Below are 18,409 nucleotides of genomic sequence, written 5' to 3'. Positions count from 1 at the left end.
CAGGCCATTTCTATTCTTCACTCAGTGGACCGTCTGCACTGAGAGTCCCTGAAGTGCATTCATTCATTAAGACGATGGAAAATTACAGTGTGCTTAATTACAGTATGGACACAGAGCCATAGCAGGGACCCTTCACCGGATTCGTCCATGTCATGTTAATCCCCGGTCAGATTAAATCTACCGCCACACGCCTCTGGAAGTTCATAATAATGAGGCATGACAGGATTCAATTCAGTGGTTCTCAAACCGTTTAATAGGCTCTATGCATAGGAACCATATTGGACGGAAATTGGGCCTCTTCCTTACTTCTTAGGTGTTACCAATGATAATGAAGGCTATGTTCCGTTTAGTATAGCACAGTGGTTCTCAAACCTTTTAATTTCTAGGACCCCCATAACTCTGAGAGTGTACAAATGGAACCAAATGGTTCTATTTGTACACTCTCAGAGTTACACACCCGCAAGGGGCCATTTGGAACTCCCTCAAGTGTTTCCAGTGAGCCAACATGCACAATGTCAGCCCAGACTCTGTTTGAGCAGAATGGAACAGAGCCCTAATTAGTATCATTGGTAACACCTGTGAAGGAAGTAAGGAAGAGGCCCAATTTCTTTCTAATATGGCTGCTGTGCATAGAGCCTATTTCAAGGACCCCCATAACTCTGAGAGAGTACAAATGGAACATAACTCTGAGAGTACTTTCCAAGAATAGAAAGCCTGCGTTTCTATTAGCTTGGATTCCCCAGCGATGATGTCACTGGTAGACAGGTTTCTGAACTGTCCACAGCCCTCCTCTGAGACACAAAGTGAATAGACAAAAATGGTACCATATCATAATAAGCATTAGTGAGGACCAATTACATGAAGAGAGGTTGAAAATGGGTGAAGTCGTCCTTTAAGGCTGTCATTTTGGATGTTTGGCTACATAAATGTTTCCAACAGTAACCACTTGAACCCCAGCATCCATATTTTCGGGGGAACATTAGTCAAAGAAATTGCAGATCTACAATCTCACAATGCGTGACAAAGCAACGCGTTGTGAACTTGTAGATCGGTTATTTTTGGCAAAGAGATTTGGTGTAGACAGAAAGAAAGAGTACAGAAACGAACTCAGGTCCAGTTTACTAAGTCTAGAGGTTTTAACCCATTAAAACGGGGAACGCATCTGTGTAACCACTTAAACCATTATTTTATACTTTGGCTATTCAAAAATAGCAGATAAACAAGCTCAGAACGGCACCGAGTGTCGCGCTATGAGCTTGTAGATCTGCTATTTAAAAAAATTCAGGAACATTTGTCCAAATCTTTGAATATATACAGTATATTTTTTAAAGCGAAAATTTTTAACCCAAGTCTTTGCTTCTGGGGGGTCTCTGCCTCCTGGAACAAAATATTTTCAGATGGGGGTCGGAGGCCAAATACATATAATTTTGGAGGTCCCTGAGATGTAAAAGTTTGAGAACCACTGATATTATAGCAACATAAGTTTTTCAGAAAACTGTTAGGATTTACAAGACATTTTGTAGAATCATAACCTCAGGCCTCAATAAGGGATAGTCCACCTCCAAAATGACTTTTTTCCTATCGATTAGTCACCCCGTGGAGACTTGAATTCATGGATATATTTTTTTTTTTTTGTCGCATTCCAAAGCCAATAATTTGATGACCGGCAGCGGTTCCGGTAGGAGACACAAGGAGTCTCCTTTGTGTCTCCTACCGGAACCGCTGCCTACTGGTCTGCTGGTCATCAAATTATTAGCTTAGGAATGCGACAAAAAATAAAAAAAACATCCATGAATTCAAGTCTCCATATGGGGTGACTAATCGATAGAAAACAAGATATGACACAGTCATATTATACCAGGTTGCTTATTTCTCTAAACATGGCAACATTTTTAGATCCCATATTCTGAGAGGACATTGAGCAACAGCGCCACTTACCATAGAGTTACATACAGTGGCTGAACACAGTATTGTGGGTCGTCTTTAGATCCCATATTCTGAGAGTACATTGAGCCCTCATTGGCTAAAAAAAACAGCCAATGAGGAAAAGGTCACGCAAAAATCACTACTAGCTGCAGTGTATCTATAGACCAGGTCTGCAACCTGGTAAAAAGTTAATTTCTTGGGTGAACTATCCATTTAAGTGGTTAACTGACTAACTCGCTTCCGCCGTTTCAAACTCACAGGTTTGTCTAACGTGACCCTCAGAGGTGACCGCGGCCTCCTGTGCTACCGAGGAAACGGGAAGATCACGCGCAGCCTCAGCGGCGTCTCCCTCAGCCTCCGCACCCGGCAGTCTGACGCCATCCTCCTGCACGCGGAGACGCCGGGCTCCGGCGGCTACGTCACCGTCTCCCTCCGGGACTCACGCCTGCTGATGGAACTCCAGGCCGGTGATGAGGAGGGCTCCCCCGTGTTGACGGTGCAATCCCAGGGTCCGCTCAGCGACGGAGAGTGGCACGCCGTCGAGCTCAGCATGGAAAACGAGAGCCTCCGGAGCTCCAGATGGATTCTGGTTGTAGACGGAGGTACTGTATTGTCACAGTTAGTACGTAATCGCCTGCCCGATCGCAACCGTTTGAGACCATCGCAATGATTTTTTGCATAATCGTCTATTTTTGTATCTTTGAAAATATAAAATTATTAAATTGCATGGCCTGTTTTGGACATAGTACATTATGTATTATGATTATTGCCAGTAATTTCTTTGTATATTGTTTGTATAAGCAATTTGTCCAGGGAAGCAGAGGGGGGGAGGGGGGTTGGACATACTCAGTTCCAATGGGGGGAGGGATCCCCCCCACTTATGGGATGAAGAAAAAAGAAAATAAGAAACCTCCGACATCTACACTTCATAGAGTACATTTTTTGTACAAAATTAGCCGAATTAATGTAACAAAAACACCCCAAAAAGTTGGGTGTTATGTTTATAACAGCCCAGTGCAATGTTTTTGCCTAAAAGGCAACCAGAAATGTCATTTTTAGTTCATGTTCCAATGTTCAGTGCCAAAAACACGTAAATCGTTAATCACAATCATCTGTACGACAATGAATCCTCAACTAAAATGTCATAATCCTGACAACCCCCAGACGGAGGCAAAGGGGAGACCCGCGTGTCGGCCACGAGTGCCGGGAACCTGGATTTCCTTCGAGAGGGAGTGGACATCCACGTAGGGGGACTGGGGCCGGACGCCGCCGGCGGTGGCGGTGGTGCCAGCCTGGCCGGGTGTCTGGGCCCCATGGCGATCGGAGGACTTCACCTGCCTTTCTACGGGGACTCCGAGCTCAACCTGCCAAGACCCCAGGAGGAGCAGTTTGTGAGAACGACGTAGGTTGGCCTGTCACAATTAATCGTATAATCGCAATTATTTGATATAATCGCAATTATTTGATATAATCGCGATTATCTTTGCATAATCATTTTTCACATTTCCGAATATAATAAAAACAGAAATAGCAGATCTACAAGCTTACAGCACGTCACTTTGTGACGCATTGTAAGCTTGTAGATCAGCTATTTATTTCTGCTTTTTTTTTTTACATGTATAAAATGATTAAATATGTCAATAATTTCTTTGTACATTGTTGCTCTCCGGCAGAAACCAGCAAACTCAATTTTTCCGCTTTTGCTTTTTTTTCCATAAATCAGGGCCATTGAACACCCTTTACGTCTGTGTGTTGGTAAAAAAAATATTGAACCAATGAAAAGCATTAAAAAGTGCTTCTGACAAAACCAGCTAACTCCATTTGATCCTCAAACTTTCTGCTAAACAGCTAACTCCACCAAAGGGGGGTGGAGTTAGCTGGTTTTGCTGACTCCAGGCTCCACCCCTTTTTGACCTCCAACCTCATTGTGAGCTTGGAGGTCCATTCAGATGATGAACAAAACCTCCTAACTCCACTTTTTTTCAACATTTTGGAGTTAGCTAGTTTCTGCTGGACAGCAGAGATATTCAAGTTATTTGTCAAATCTGCCCTGTGGAATTTGTTGTATGTATTCATTCATACGTTCCAATGTTCAACGCCAAACACACAATTCAATCGTTAATCGCAATTATTTGAGTGACAATTAATCTTCAAGTTAAATTTGTAACCGTGACAGCCCTAGAACGACGACGACGACGACCGCTGCCGACCCTCAGCACGGCTGCTACGGGGGCCGGGTGTGCGAGCCCAACCCTTGCCAGAACCAGGGCGTGTGCGAGGAGCTGTTCGACCTGTCCCGGTGCGCGTGTCCTCCCGGGTGGGCGGGCCTGCTGTGCCAGGACCCGGCCGACACCTGTGCCACCGGCCCGTGCGTCCGCGGCACGTGCGCCGACCGGGTCCTGCCCGGCGGGGGAGGAGGATATGAGTGCACGTGCGAGACGGGGTACAGCGGCGCCCGGTGCGAGGTGGAGGTCAACACGTGCGAGGGGAACAAATGCAGCCGCGGAGCGACATGCCTCAGAGGCCTCCGCGACTACTCCTGCCTCTGTCCTCACAACACCACCGGCTTGTATTGCGAGTAAGCTCAACTTTCTTTCTAAAAATATGTCAATAAGTGGTGGAAAGAAAGTAACATTTACAGTGCATTTACTCAAGTGCTGTGTTTAAGTAAAATGTTGAGGTGCTTGCACTTTACTTGGGTATTTCTGTTTGTTGACACTTATATAGTACTTTTTATTCCACTACAATTATTAGAAAATTGCAATCACAAAACATGCATTAATCAATTAAGCCAAATATTATGTTTCGGCTATTAAAAAATAGCTGATCTACAAGCTCTCAAGGTTAAATAGGCCATTCATAATGAGTACTTTGAACTTTTGTCCTTTTACTCAAGTGTAATTTTGGTTACCGGACATTTACATACAGAGTAACGAAGAGTGTTTTTACATTGTGGTATTAATACTTTTACTTCCACCACTGTCAATAACAAACACACTTGTGGTGTAATCCACAAGTGTGTTTCTTCAACCTTTCTTCCACAGCGAGAAAATCCGGGAAATCCCATGGTACATCGAGTCGATTCCGTAAGTAGCGCTACAGAATTTACTGAAACAATTTGAATCCTACATCAATCAGATTGGGACAGTGCAAGACTGACATGGACATCTTCTGTTCTGTGTCTCCTATAGGTTTCCTACACTGCCTGTATCTGTGTGCCGCGGGAAGATATGGAACTACAGCTGTTTCAACGGAGGGAACTGCTCTGATGGGATACTGAAATACTGTGAATGTCTGCCAGGGTTCCTAGGACGATGGTAGGATATATATACAGTATATTATAGAAGAGGCGGTTCACAACCTTTTCACGATCAGGGCCCACTTGAAACGTTTCGAAAACGTTCGTGGCCCGCCCATCTGACCACTGAACACTTAAATCGATTAATAATTGACCCCTATTTTGGGCATATCATTGTAGGCAGAACTTTTCAATACATTTCAAAAACTGTAAAAAAAAATGTGAAAATAGCAGATACGGGCTTGGCTATTTTCGACACCATGCGACAAAGTATAAAATAATGTTTAAGTGGTTAATTGATTCATTGATATATATATATATATAATTTTTTTCATGTAAAAAAGAAATCACTCGAAAAAGTCATAGCTAGAATAATCACTAAGAAAAGAATCGACAGTTGCAGCCGTGTCCCATTCTGTTATTGATTCCTTCATTGCCAGGTGTGAAAGGCACGTGGACATGTGTGCTTCCAGTCCCTGTGAGCATGGAGGCTACTGCTTCAACCAGGTCAACAGCTTTACGTGCGTCTGTGACCCAAACCACTCGGGCCAGATGTGCCAGATCGACATCAGTGACTTCTACGTGTATCTGCTCCTGTCCGTGTGGCAGAACCTCTTCCAGCTCTTCTCCTATCTCCTCATACACGACGACGGCCCCGACGTCGATTGGGATTGGGAATACTATGATGATGATTATAACCCCCCCCCCCCAGATGTTATAGATGATGATTATAACCCCCCCCCCCAAGATGTTTTATAAAATGGCAGATCTACAAGCTCACAACGCTATATTAACTCATTTTGCTGGGGACCCCACAAAACATTTTCACGTCACACTGATGAAGACCCCCATCTGAACTGATAGATTTTGTGCCAGGCAACCCCCATAAAAGATTTATGTTGTTAAAAAAATATTATTTTCAAATGTTTCGATGCGAGCCGTTGTGAGCTTGTAGGTCGGCTGTTTTGGAATAGCTTAAGTATAAAATAGGGTGGTTAAACTGTTCCTCGTTTTGCTGGGGACCCCTTGGAACACCCTCAAGGACCACTGGGGGGTCCCCATACCTCACTTTGAGAACCAACTGATTAGGCTTGTCCTTCAAAGTGACCATCAAGGTGTAAACGGTGAACAAATCTCAGTGAATGCTCACCCCACTACTGCAATACAAGAACGAAAAACTTGGCTTGGTTGAGACTGCGCCACAACCATTAAGTTGTTGTATTTGTTCCCCAATTCACACATTGTTGATTGCTATTGTTCATGGTAAAAAAAAAAGAAAAAAGGGGGGGGGGGTCCATTTCAAAATCAAACCAACAGAGCTAGAGGGAAATGTAATGAGGGATTGTATGCAATAAAAGTAGGAAATAATTTACATGTTATAGTAACTACTGATGTGTACTGACAAGGTCAGCAAGGAAATAGAAGTGACAAATGTTGTCTGTTGTGAACAGATGTACCTGCTAATGCATAACATGTTGCACAATTTGATGTGACTTCCAAAATATGAATATAGATGAATGTATCCGGTTTTCATACTGAAAACCATGCAATTGTAAAGTTACGGTGCCTTACATTGCTGTGTTTTTTATAAGGAACACAGTTTTCTAATACATTGAATGTTTTATGATACCCATTTTCATTCACATGTATTCTATTGGGCACAAAACTGGCCTGTTAATGTAAATAACGACAGCTGGAAAACTGTATTCACATATATATATATGTATATTATAATTTTTTTCTCTCTAATGATGTAATCAAGTCAAAATCATAGAAAATAACTTGATCTGTATGACAAAGACATGCAATAAATGTATGAAACTGCAAACTGAGTGGTTTACAATTATGAACAAGACATGTTATACTTGTTTTATCAGAGTAACAACTTATTTTTTTATTAAGGTGTCAACCATAACATAATTATTCAGTCGCTCAGTGGCTGAATCATTTGATGCAAACAAACTTCAGACCATAATGAGATACAGTATTTCTATAAACTCTTTTCTTAAAGTATTTTTTTTTGCTTTTTGGTTGCTCCTCTCGAGTAGAAAAGGAAATCATCTAAGGCCATGTCAGGTTTTTGACGTCGCCTTCAATGAGAATGAATTTCTCATTTTATATTGACTTTTATATTAACTCATTCAGTGCCACTGGACGTCTAAGACGTCCGTTAATATAAGCCCTGAGTGCCACTGGACGTCTTTTTTTTTTTTTTTTTAATGTTCAGAACCCAAGATATCATGATTTGAAAATATTCTGCTCCATTCACTCTTTGTTTAACTTCTTACTGAAAAAGGCTGTATCTCGGCTCCTAAGCACTTTTTTTTTTACAATGAATTGTGGCTGTGGCACTCTGCCAAACTGCCATAAATAAGCCGGGCACTGAATGAGTTAATAACCATTGAAATTAGGTGAAGCCACATAGCTCTAAAACAGTGTAATGGAAATAACGTCACCCCACTACAATCAGCCATATGTGTGCCACATAAATGTATGTGGCACACATGTACTCATTTCCACTACAAGCACACATGGTGCTCTTTGGCTACAAGAACTAAGTGACTCGTATTTCACAGGTTCTGATGTTAGATAAAGGTCCTCCTGCTCAGGAGTTGGAACTTATACTTTCAAAATGTTTCAAAAATATTAAAAATAATTGACAAGCTCACAACGTGTCGCATCATTGGCTATTTTCACAATTTTAAAGTGATTTCTTTTAAATAATAATTAAAAACGAACAGTTTTGGACATACATGGTTTCCACCCGACAGCAACGACATGATGTTACAGAGCAGTAAACGGAAGCCTCAAACAGAAATCAAGGCAGTGGTTACAGTTTTCCCTCTAATCACAAGCAGCATCTTAGTCATTGTCTCTGTCGGGAGGGATGGGAGGGATGTCCAAAACTGTTACTTTTCAAATTCATATATACCAAAAGTAGCAGATAGTTTGTCTACTACTTTTGCTGCTTTTGTGTGACGCTGTAGCATGATCAAGTAGGGCGTCGATTTACGAAAAACACAAAAAGTTAGGACGTTTCTGCCCGGCAGCAACATCATACTGTACGTTCATATTTTGATGGGAGAACGCAGAAGACTGAGGCGGGTGTTCACAGGGTCATAGCCGGCCTTGATCTTTCCTGGATCTTACAGTCACACAGCTCTTTGTAAATTCTCTGCCGCACCCATGGTATGTGCTTCTGGGTGAAATCGAAGGGCTTTCCCGAGGCAAGGCACCTACAGTACTGAGAGAAAGAGACAGAGAGAAACCAGACAGAGACGATTAAAATATTAAATGAATGCATCAATTACAACGGATGCTTCTTGTTTGTATAATATCGTCGTTGTCGGGCGCCGTCGGTCTAGTGCAGAGGTCTTCAACAGGGGGTCCTCAGAGTTACTACAGGGGGGCCGTCAAATCTTTGTGTGATAGAATATTTGTTTTTACATTAACCACCTGAAGGGGCGGCCATAGCTGAGTGGTTAGTGAGCCCGCCTAGGGAGCCAGAGGCCCTGGTTGCCCCAGGTACGATTCCAGGCCACGCCAGCATATGTGTCGATGAAATGAAATTTGTCCCTGAGCAAGACTCTTAACCCCTCATTGGAAACAAGCCCGCAAGGACTTTCATGAACGTCCTGTTAAAAGGAATTATCCTTATCCTAACCCTAGCATCCCTATTCCGAGGGGAACTTTAGCCGAAAATAGCCGATCTGCAAGCTCACAACGCCTCGCGCTGCGAGGCGTTGTGAGCTTGTGATCGGCTATTTTCAGGCAAAGAGAGGGGGGAAAAGAGCAGACTAAGTACAGAGTGAAAGTTGATTTAGTATTGAGGGTTTAAGTGGTTAAATGTCTGAAAATACACATTAACATGAAACCAACATCTATGAAAAGCAACACAAGTTTATGCAATATATAGTGGGGGTCCCTGCTTCATCACTCTCTCAGAGAGGGGGTCCTTGGGCTGAAAACGTTGAAGACCCCTGGGTCTAGTGGTAAAATAACATATCGTCGCTGTTGGGCAAAAATCTTGTTAACTCCATATTTCAACTTTTATGTTTTCTTCATAAATGAATGCCCTATTTTGTCATACAAGAGTGTCGCGCCAAAAGGAGCAAAAATAGTCGATCCACAAGCTCACGTCACGTCCGTGTTTTCGGCATGGGGGTTTCGGGTTTCTAGCAGTGTGTGTGTGTGTGGCCACATGTGGAGGAGGACCATGTATACGTCACGGGAGAAGGAAAAAAAACGTGTACGTGTACGAGGAGACGTGAAACTCTGTCGAGCCGACTCTTCATGTACACTCGGTCAGAGCCGCGCCAAGCGGCTCCTCCAAAAAGCAAATGACCAATAGACTCTATGCACAGCAGCCATGTTGGAAAGAAATTGGGCCTCTTCCTTACTTCCTTCACAGGTGTTACCAATTTTACTAATGAATGCTCTGTCCCATTTAGTGTAGCACAGTGGTTCTCAAACTTTTTAATTTCAAGGACCATCATAACTCTGAGTGTACAAATGGAACCAAATGGACCCGTAAATGGACCCTTACGGGTCCATTTGGTTCCATTTGTACAATCTCAGAGTTACACACCCGTAAGGGGCCATTTGAAAACTCCTCAAGGAACCATGAGGTTCCCTGGACCACACTTTGAGACCCACTAGTGTAGCAGAGTGTTTCCAGTGAGCCAACATGCACATTATCAGCACCCTGACTCTGTTTGACCAGAATGGAACAGAGCCTTCATTAGTATCATTGGTAACACCTGTGAAGGAAGTAAGGAAGGGGCCCAACTTCTTTTCAATATGGCTGCTGTGCATAGAGCCTATTGGGACCAACCCATTTCCGGGTCAAGCTGGAGTGACCGAGTGTGAGTGAGCGAGTGGTCGAGATTTTGGGTATTGGAATTCAGCAATAGACAATGCTGACAGTTTCCCCTCTAATCTGTTCATATCACATCAGAGAAACATGCCCATACCTCCAAGACAAACACACCACAGTCGTTTTCATTGGTCTGTTGTGGAACTCCCTGCAAAAAGAACAGAGAAAACATCAACAAGCCATCATAATCACCCTCCACAGCAACGGGCACATTCAGCAGAGCTCCACCAGGTGGTGCTCTAAAGCAGGATATTGCCAATGACAAGCTCCTGTGCTGAGAAGCAAAGGTGGAGCACGCACATTTATAATTAGGGGCTGCAACTATTGGTTAATAGCGATTTTTGCATTTTATTGTTTTTGTTTGTTTTTAATATCAAGAAATCAATTAACCGCTTAAGCATTATGTTATACTTGGTCGCAGAGCGGCCGGTGTCATGCAGGAATAATGAAAATAGCTGATCTACAAGAGATCTGCTATTTTCACTATTTCTTTTCATATGATTTGAAGCTTTTCACCTAGAATAGCATCCCCAAAGTAGGGCTCGATTGTTAATCAATTATTTTTATTAGATTAAAGATTATAGATTAAATCGATTAGATTGATTTAATTGTCACAGCCCCTACCCATTATGCAAGACAATGTGAATCAATATACCTCCTTGACTGACACAATCCAGTCATTTTGAAACGTAGTTTGCCGTCGCTCCTTTGCCTCTATTCTCAGGTAATTCATGACGTCCTAAAGAAAACAAAGATAAAGTGTCCGATCAGATTTGCACGTAACGATCCCTCGTACCTGACTGTGTTTAGACTTGGGTAAAAATACAAGTACAGCTACAGATAAGTGGCCGGACACAAATGAAAGCATAGATGCCAGCAGTATTACTGACCTATTTTAAATGGCCAAAAAGAAAACAAGTTTGTCACATAAGCATCACTGCTTTCACATTCAAGTTGTGCTACTGTACATTCCTGCTAATGTAGGTTTGTATCTAAATAAAACTGGTCCTCCATAAGAGCACTGCTTTCACTTTGACATATTCCTGCTAATGAACACATCTTTGCAGACTTAAATACTCTTTGTATTCACTCCAGTGCATAAAACCTCTCTAGTTGACATACATTTGAGCTAATACTTTGTCGTACGCCATTTTGCGTGCCGAAAATAGTCGATCTACCAGCTCACAATGCAACACATTTTAAACGTCAATACTTGGACAATCATGTTAATTTAATTGTGGGAAGCCAAAAACGTGATCCGATTAAAATGTGATTAATTGTGCAGCAGTCCTGTATCGACCATATTCACATGGTGGTCATTTTTGCTCTTTAAGGACTCAGAATCAGCTCTATCGTCACATCAGAGGTTTATAGAAGTAAAAAACAAGTGGCTAAAATTCGTTTTGGTGCAAGTTCTATTGTTTTTTATGTTAGAAAAAAGAAAGGGAAGAAGAAGGGGGAGGGGCAAGGGGGAAGAGAGATCAATCAAAGAAACAAACAAATTATCTACATATTTCTTACACTCCTCACTAATGCTCATTATATGATAGCACCATTTCTGTCTACTCACTCTGTGTCTCAACCTGTGGGTCGGGACCCCCAGGGGGATCCCCACATGATTTCGGGGGGGTCCCCAGATGACAGTAAAGTGACAATTAACATTTTTAATACCTACACAAAGTAATCAACAAACTATACTATAAAAAAAAGGCAAAGAAAACCCCAACAATATATTTAAAAAAAAGCTACAAGCTCTGTAGTTCGGTTATTTTCACAATATTTATCTGTGGAACCGAGTCAAACTAAATGTAATGCCTCAACTCCTCCAATTCCAAGTGCTTGACAGGGTGGGGGGGTCCCCAGTTCAAATATTATTATTTTGGGGGGTCCCCAGTTCAAATATGATTATTTTGGGGGGGGTCCCCAGTTCATATACGATTATTTTGGGGGGGTCCCCAGTTCATATACGATTATTTTGGGGGGGTTCCCAGTTCATATACGATTATTTTGGGGGGGTTCCCAGTTCATATACGATTATTTTGGGGGGGGTCCCCAGTTCATATACGATTATTTTGGGGGGGTCCCCAGTTCATATACGATTATTTTGGGGGGGTCCCCAGTTCATATACGATTATTTTGGGGGGGTTCCCAGTTCATATACGATTATTTTGGGGGGGGTCCCCAGTTCAAATATGTTTTTTTTGGGGGGAAAAGGTTGAGAACCACAGCCATACCTCCATGCCATAAGAGCACTGTCATCATTACCTGCAGTGGTGCTACCACCTCGAACACGACGCCTTGGGAGTCGTAGAGGTGGAGCCTCTTCTCCACGGTGTCGACGGCCACCAGACACCAGTGGACGTCGTCCAGGTGGACGGGGACCAGCAGCAGCTGTTTGGAAAACAGATCTACCTGCAAGGCAAGAGGGAAACACCGGCGTCAAATGTTAAACCACGTCCGTCGATGTTCCCCTTGACTGCAGTGTGAACACCCTACTGTAGCTACACTCCAGTAATTTGTTGCTGTCGGGCAGAAACCTCTTGTCTCCATATTTTACATGTTTTCGTAAATGAATGCCCTATTTGATCATACTACATCAAAAGTAGCAGATCTACAAGCTTGAGAGGAATTGCAGAGAGAGAGAGAGAGAGAGAGAGAGCAGCCTGTGTCTGAACAGTGTTGCCAGATTTTGCGAGAGAAATAAGCAACTAGATCTATGAAAACAAGCCCAAAATGTAGGCCACATGAGCACAAACCTATATACAAATACATTGGCTATTTGAAAATAGCCGATCTACAAGCTCACAACGCGTCCAGCTATTTTCAAAGAAAAATTGTGGAATATTTTCCAAATCCACACAAATCTTGTATGGGGGTCTATGGCACAACATATTTTCAGAAGGGGGGGGGGGGTCTGCGGACAAATACATATAATGTATTGTTTACTTTAAACCACTGGTTTAAACAACATTACGAAACAAGGCCAAATAAGCAACTACACTTTAGAAATGAGCCCAAAAAAACACAACCAGCAACAATATTTACAAGCAACTCTACAGCAAAACAACCCCAAAGTTGCTTATAATAGGCGGACACGGCAACACTGTTTCTGAGTTGCATTGCACACTTTTAAGCTGGTTGACTTGTTGTCCGTTTCATTGAGAGAGATAGAGACATACAGAGAAATAGAGAATTATTTAATGTCAATCAATAGCGTCCTGTCTCGGTCTCGCACATATATCACAGGAGCCTTGCACGTTTTCATGAGACGTCGGTTGAAATGAATTGGAATAAAAACAAATGTATGTATCGGGTCTGGATAGCATCCTAGTGTACTATCCTACAGTGTGTGTGTGATCCCTTGTCAGCGATCAATCGTATAGTGTGAAAACTACAACGACATATGACAGCAGATTTCAAGAAATAGACTCCTGTAGTGTGAAATGCTTAACGATCAGATGACTCCCCGACCACTGTAAAAGTCCTACAGTGTGTACCTGCCCTTACTCAACAAGAAAACATTTTCCCATATATTCAACAAATCGTTGACTCACAATATTTAACATTATGCTGCTCTTAGATCAGTCTATCCTTATCACAGAACCTCACTGAACACTTGCCGTCAGAACTAGCATACAGTAATTTAATATTGTAAGCAGTGTTTGGACAGTTTATCAGTGGTAAACAGACCTGTTTTGTCCACCTCCTAACTCCCTCATAGCCTTTGTTGATGAGCTGTTCGTGGAAGAAGCTGTTGAAAAAATGGACCTAAAAAGTGGAGAAAATGCAATTCTATTAGTTTGATTGAAGAAATGAAACGACATGAGTGCTTTTAATTGTTGTTCCATTTCAGTCCAAACTATGAAGCACATGGGCCCTAACTTGCACACCTTAGCCCTTATGTCTCTTCATCATTTTTTACTATTTTGAAAAACATTCAAACAGACTGGCTATTTTCACTATTTTTAAATGTTTTTCAAAATATATTTAAAAAATGCAAGATAGGGCCACAGATGTCTAGAGGTGTAATAAAGCTACCTGGGTCAATTACGTTTCTGCTAACAATTCCTGCGTTAGGATTAATCGAAAAACAAATCGATAGAATAATCGCTAAGAAAATTACCTTGTGATGGGAAGACTCCATAATCAGTTCTCCATACATGTTTATGACCTTAGAGAATAAGAAACGCAATGAGTTACAAATCCCAGACAATCCAACATCAGCTTCTACTTTACTCTGGGGTTGTGACTGGCAAGACAGACCCCAAAGTTCAGCAGTATCTACATCATTGGTTCTCAAATGTTTTAAGATCGAGGACCCCATAACTCTGAGAGTGTACAATTGGAACCAAATGGCCCACTCTCAGAGTTACAGTCCTGTAAGGGTCCATTTTAGAACGCCCTCAATGAAACGAATCTTTCCATGGGGGCAGAACAAGGTTGCTGAACCCATGCTCAGGTGCCAGTCACACTGGCAGGTCGCTCAAAACAAGAGCGATTACCAACAGAAGCATGTTGGGTGATGTTGGCAAACGTTTTGGAGGCGCTACCCACACGTTTAGCTGTGTTGCTCATTCCAGGATCATGCCCGATCCTTACAAGCTGTACCTCGTTGTAAAGGTGACTAATCAACGATAAAAACGAAACACATTGTTGGGTATACTAGAACACCCACCTGGTCATTGAGCCAGTTGTCATTCTCCAGTGAAGACAGATCTTCTAGTGTCAGCATGTGTTTCTTGTAGACCACTTGGAAGGAAGGAACTGGTCTCCTCACAACTGCAGCTTGATACGTTGCTGCCACCAACAAGACCCAGCTCCTCCTATGGGGACGAGAAAGAATTATTCTAGTGCCATACAAAAAAGTGCAAAGTCCTAGTGTTCCCAAGGGGGAAAATGCAGTGCAAAAAAACGAATGAGGGGGGAGACCACTGTACAGTGCAAAAGAATAGTTTCAGCAGCGTGTGATGAGCGTGTAGATCAGCCATTATTGCATCATTTCGATAATGAGGGGGGATGAGACCACGCCGAGATATACTGCTATATCTCCGCACGCTTCGAGCTTGTGGATCTGCTACTTTTGATGCTTTTGTGTGAAAATGTAGTATGATCAAGTAGGGCAGGGGTCTTCGACATTTTTCATGCCAAGGAACCCTTGAGAGAGCTGAGAGAGAGATGAAGCAGGGACCCCCACTAAATTGTTTACAATTGTGTTGCAGATTAAACTTTTTCATAGATTTCATAGATAGCTTCATTGACTATCTTCAGTGTTGTGTAAATTCAGGTTTTGTGTTAATTTCAGACATTTAACAACTTAACAAACTTTCAATAATTAGTACTTGAAATGCTCCTTTCCCTCCCCTACACATGCTCCTTTCCCTCCCTCCCCGATCTACAAGCTCACAGTCACAACGCCTCGTTTCGCTATTTTCGTTTAATGTTGCCCTCAGAATAGGGATGCTAGGGTTCAAGTGGTTAATGTAAAAAAAAAACATCCTATCACACAAAGATTTGGCGGACCCCCTATAGTAACTTTGAGGACCCCCTAGGGGTCTCGGACCCCCTGTTGAAGACCCCTGAAGGGCATTAATTAATGAAAAAGTTAGAATATGGAGATAGGTGTTTTCTGCCCAACGACAGCGAAATGTGACGTGGCCCAAAACGTTACCTTTCATTGAAGTCCATCCTAAACTTGCTCCTCAAGTGGCTCAGTGTGTCGTTCCTCTGTAGCGCGAAGAAACTCCCATACATTCTATAGAAGCCGTCAAGGAATTCTACAAAGAGAATGAAAGCAGTACAGTTTCAAAACAACAGACAGTATGGGCCATTGATTCTTAACCTTTTTGAGCATATTGCCAACAATCCTCAAGGACCACCCAACCACTCCCCTCCACAGCAATATACAGCATATAGTTGCTATCGGGCAGAAACCTCTCGTCTCCATATTTAAACTTTTTGTGTTTTTTTGTAAATGAATGCCCTACTTGATAATACTTCAGCGTCACAAAAGTATCCAAAATAGCAGCTCTAAACACGGCGCGATTGAGCTTGTCGATCAGCTATTTTTGCTATTTCTGAATTTGAATCCTGAAAAGTAACAGTTTTGGACATATGAGGTTTCCACCCGACAGAGACGATATATTATACTTAGTTGCATACCGGTGCTGCACAAGAAAAATAGCTGATCTACAAGCTCAAGTTGTGAGCTATTCTCGGTGCGCAAAACCCAGCGCAAGTATAAGCCCTTAACAGTCATTATTTCATTTCAAGCTTTATTTTTTTTGGTTTAGATTTAACAAAAGGTACTATATAATATATTTTTTTACATTTTTAAACATTTCCCACAGACCAGTGGGAACATGTGAAAAAGAATATCTATCTATATCCATCCATCAATCCATAAATAGCTGGTATATACCATGTATATCCCTTTTCAGCACTTCATTGCTGATGTCAGTGTGACGCTGGGTTGGAAACGGCCCCATCTTACGATGAGTCTTTTTACAGGCGACGTTCGTCCCACCAGTATGTGTGCCTGCGCTGGGCTCCTGAAGTGGAGTGACAGTACGCTGTTCTAATGGACCAACACGTTTACACGGCACAGGTTTACAGCGGCTTGCTTCTCCGCGCCTTTCGGATGACAACAGCAGTTCCTTTTGTGCCTTTTTAACGCGTCTAATAATGTCACGGGCCACACTGCAGACCTGCAGGGTTTGGGAATTAATGCATGATGACAGGGCAGGTGGGCTCGTATGTTCACAGAACTGGACAGAGCTGTGTTTTCCATCAGATTGCCCCATCTTGTTTAGTCCGCTTTGACCAGCAGCGCTACGACTAATATCTGTGCTGGTTAAGGATTCTGCCCTGACCTCACGTATACTCGTCATCGGGTCCTGGAGAGAGCTCTCTTTGACCGGTCGGTCTTCAGCGAGGGCTAAAGTTCTTTCTGACAACTCCCTTTGGTCCTGTGGCCAGTGACTTTCAACTTCCACCTTACGTTTCCGGGACTGTGTCTTGGTGGTAGAACCGGAGCGGGTGTTGTGTCTGTTCAAGCAACTTTGGACTTCTCTTCGACCCCTGGCGTTGGACAACGAGAGACGGCATCTCACTTTCTTCCAGTTCCTCCACAACCAAAATCTGACGTTAGCACCAATGCGTCTCTTGGGAGAGGGGTGGGAAACACCCTTCAGAGAATACTTCAACTTCTTTTTCCTCTTTTTGTTTACAAAGTCTTTGCTTTTCTTTGGTGGCTGAGTGGTTGATGCATCATCATGCACATCTTGGCCATTGTTTAATGTCAAGGATGCAGCGTCATGTGCCAGCGAAGAGATGTGTGGTTTATTTAGGCAACCTGCAACAAGTTCCTTCTGAACAGACTTTGACTGCAGAGGTAAACGCATGCGTGTCTTGAGGGCCCAGCCCCGGGCCCGGGCCTTTCTTATGCGCCTGTGATCTTGGTTAGTTCTCAGCGGGACATCAGGACAGCTTTTCAGATCCTTGCTGGTTTCCATTGTAAGTAGTTCTGCTTCAATTCAGCTGACGCACCACAATTATTACCTCTGTTTAAAAAGAACAAAACTGTTAGGACTGTGAGAATCAGTGTTACATTTCCCAGTAGCGTGTGATTAGTTTTACTACTACCAGAATTCAAGTAGGCTATAATAGCTCAATTATTTCAAGTATTTAAGCTATTGATTTAACTGTTTTCACATTGTAGGTAAGTAGCTTGACAAAAGCTTAAATGGCACGTCAACACAAAATTGCACAACAGAGTTTGTGCTCACTCATTTGTAATAACATGTCCTCAGCCAAGTAGTTTAGCAAGTAACTTGTAGTGTAGCTAGCAACTTGTTTTGAAAGAGACTTTAGTGTAGTTCAGTTACTTTTAATACAGACTGAGTAAATAGCTCAGCTAGCTACATTTGTAAAGTAGCTTAGGTTTCTATTTACTGCTCAGTGTTCAAATCCGGTCTAGAACCCGCCTACTGTATTTGGTCATTTGCAAGCATGACGGGCGCACACAGCCCATTTCCGTATCCGCTCAAGACCGGATGTGCAACATGCAAAGCAAATTGATCCCAGTCTGCACTAGCCTCTGCAGGGTAACGTTTTCTTTAACCTCAGCTGCAACTATGGGCGTATTTAACGTGCTGTTGTGTCAACGCTTTTGAGTGAATAAATAAACAGTCATTGTGAAATAGACGTGTATATTGAAGATCGTCATACAAATGTGATAAAGATGTGTTATTCGTACCACAACGTCCACGCCATTGAGCATCATGACGACCGAGAACAGCTGTTTACCTCTC

At 42.6% G+C, this 18,409-nt stretch overlaps 2 protein-coding genes across 2 annotated transcripts in view; one reads left to right on the top strand and one right to left on the bottom strand.

The window, feature by feature from the left end:
- The window catches only part of LOC308093582 (protein crumbs homolog 1-like), a gene marked incomplete at both ends in the record, with an annotated part of 17,736 nt that extends 9,714 nt beyond the window's left edge, over positions 1–8,022 (top strand). Inside the window, 7 exons of the mRNA XM_080439914.1 lie at positions 2,187–2,528; positions 3,091–3,328; positions 4,103–4,504; positions 4,971–5,012; positions 5,118–5,243; positions 5,665–5,884; positions 7,996–8,022. Coding sequence (XP_080296040.1) covers positions 2,187–2,528; positions 3,091–3,328; positions 4,103–4,504; positions 4,971–5,012; positions 5,118–5,243; positions 5,665–5,884; positions 7,996–8,022 — 1,397 coding nt within the window. The remainder of the gene's footprint in view (positions 1–2,186; positions 2,529–3,090; positions 3,329–4,102; positions 4,505–4,970; positions 5,013–5,117; positions 5,244–5,664; positions 5,885–7,995) is intronic.
- Positions 7,137–18,409, bottom strand: LOC308094190 (uncharacterized protein). Its single transcript, XM_080440680.1, has 10 exons — positions 18,355–18,409; positions 16,519–17,659; positions 15,769–15,874; positions 14,776–14,923; positions 14,224–14,271; positions 13,791–13,868; positions 12,366–12,512; positions 10,756–10,839; positions 10,198–10,248; positions 7,137–8,468 (listed from the first exon to the last, which is right to left on the bottom strand). The coding sequence occupies exons 2-10, from the start codon at positions 17,609–17,611 to the stop codon at positions 8,334–8,336; spliced, it is 1,890 nt and encodes a 629-aa protein (XP_080296806.1). The 5' UTR covers positions 17,612–17,659; positions 18,355–18,409; the 3' UTR covers positions 7,137–8,333.

This window comes from Gymnoscopelus braueri, assembly GCF_963280865.1.
Source record: "Gymnoscopelus braueri genome assembly, chromosome: 10".
Classification (NCBI taxonomy): domain Eukaryota; kingdom Metazoa; phylum Chordata; class Actinopteri; order Myctophiformes; family Myctophidae; genus Gymnoscopelus; species Gymnoscopelus braueri.
The sequence above is the reverse complement of the archived record's forward strand: the minus strand, read 5'-3'. Positions and strand labels throughout refer to the sequence as shown.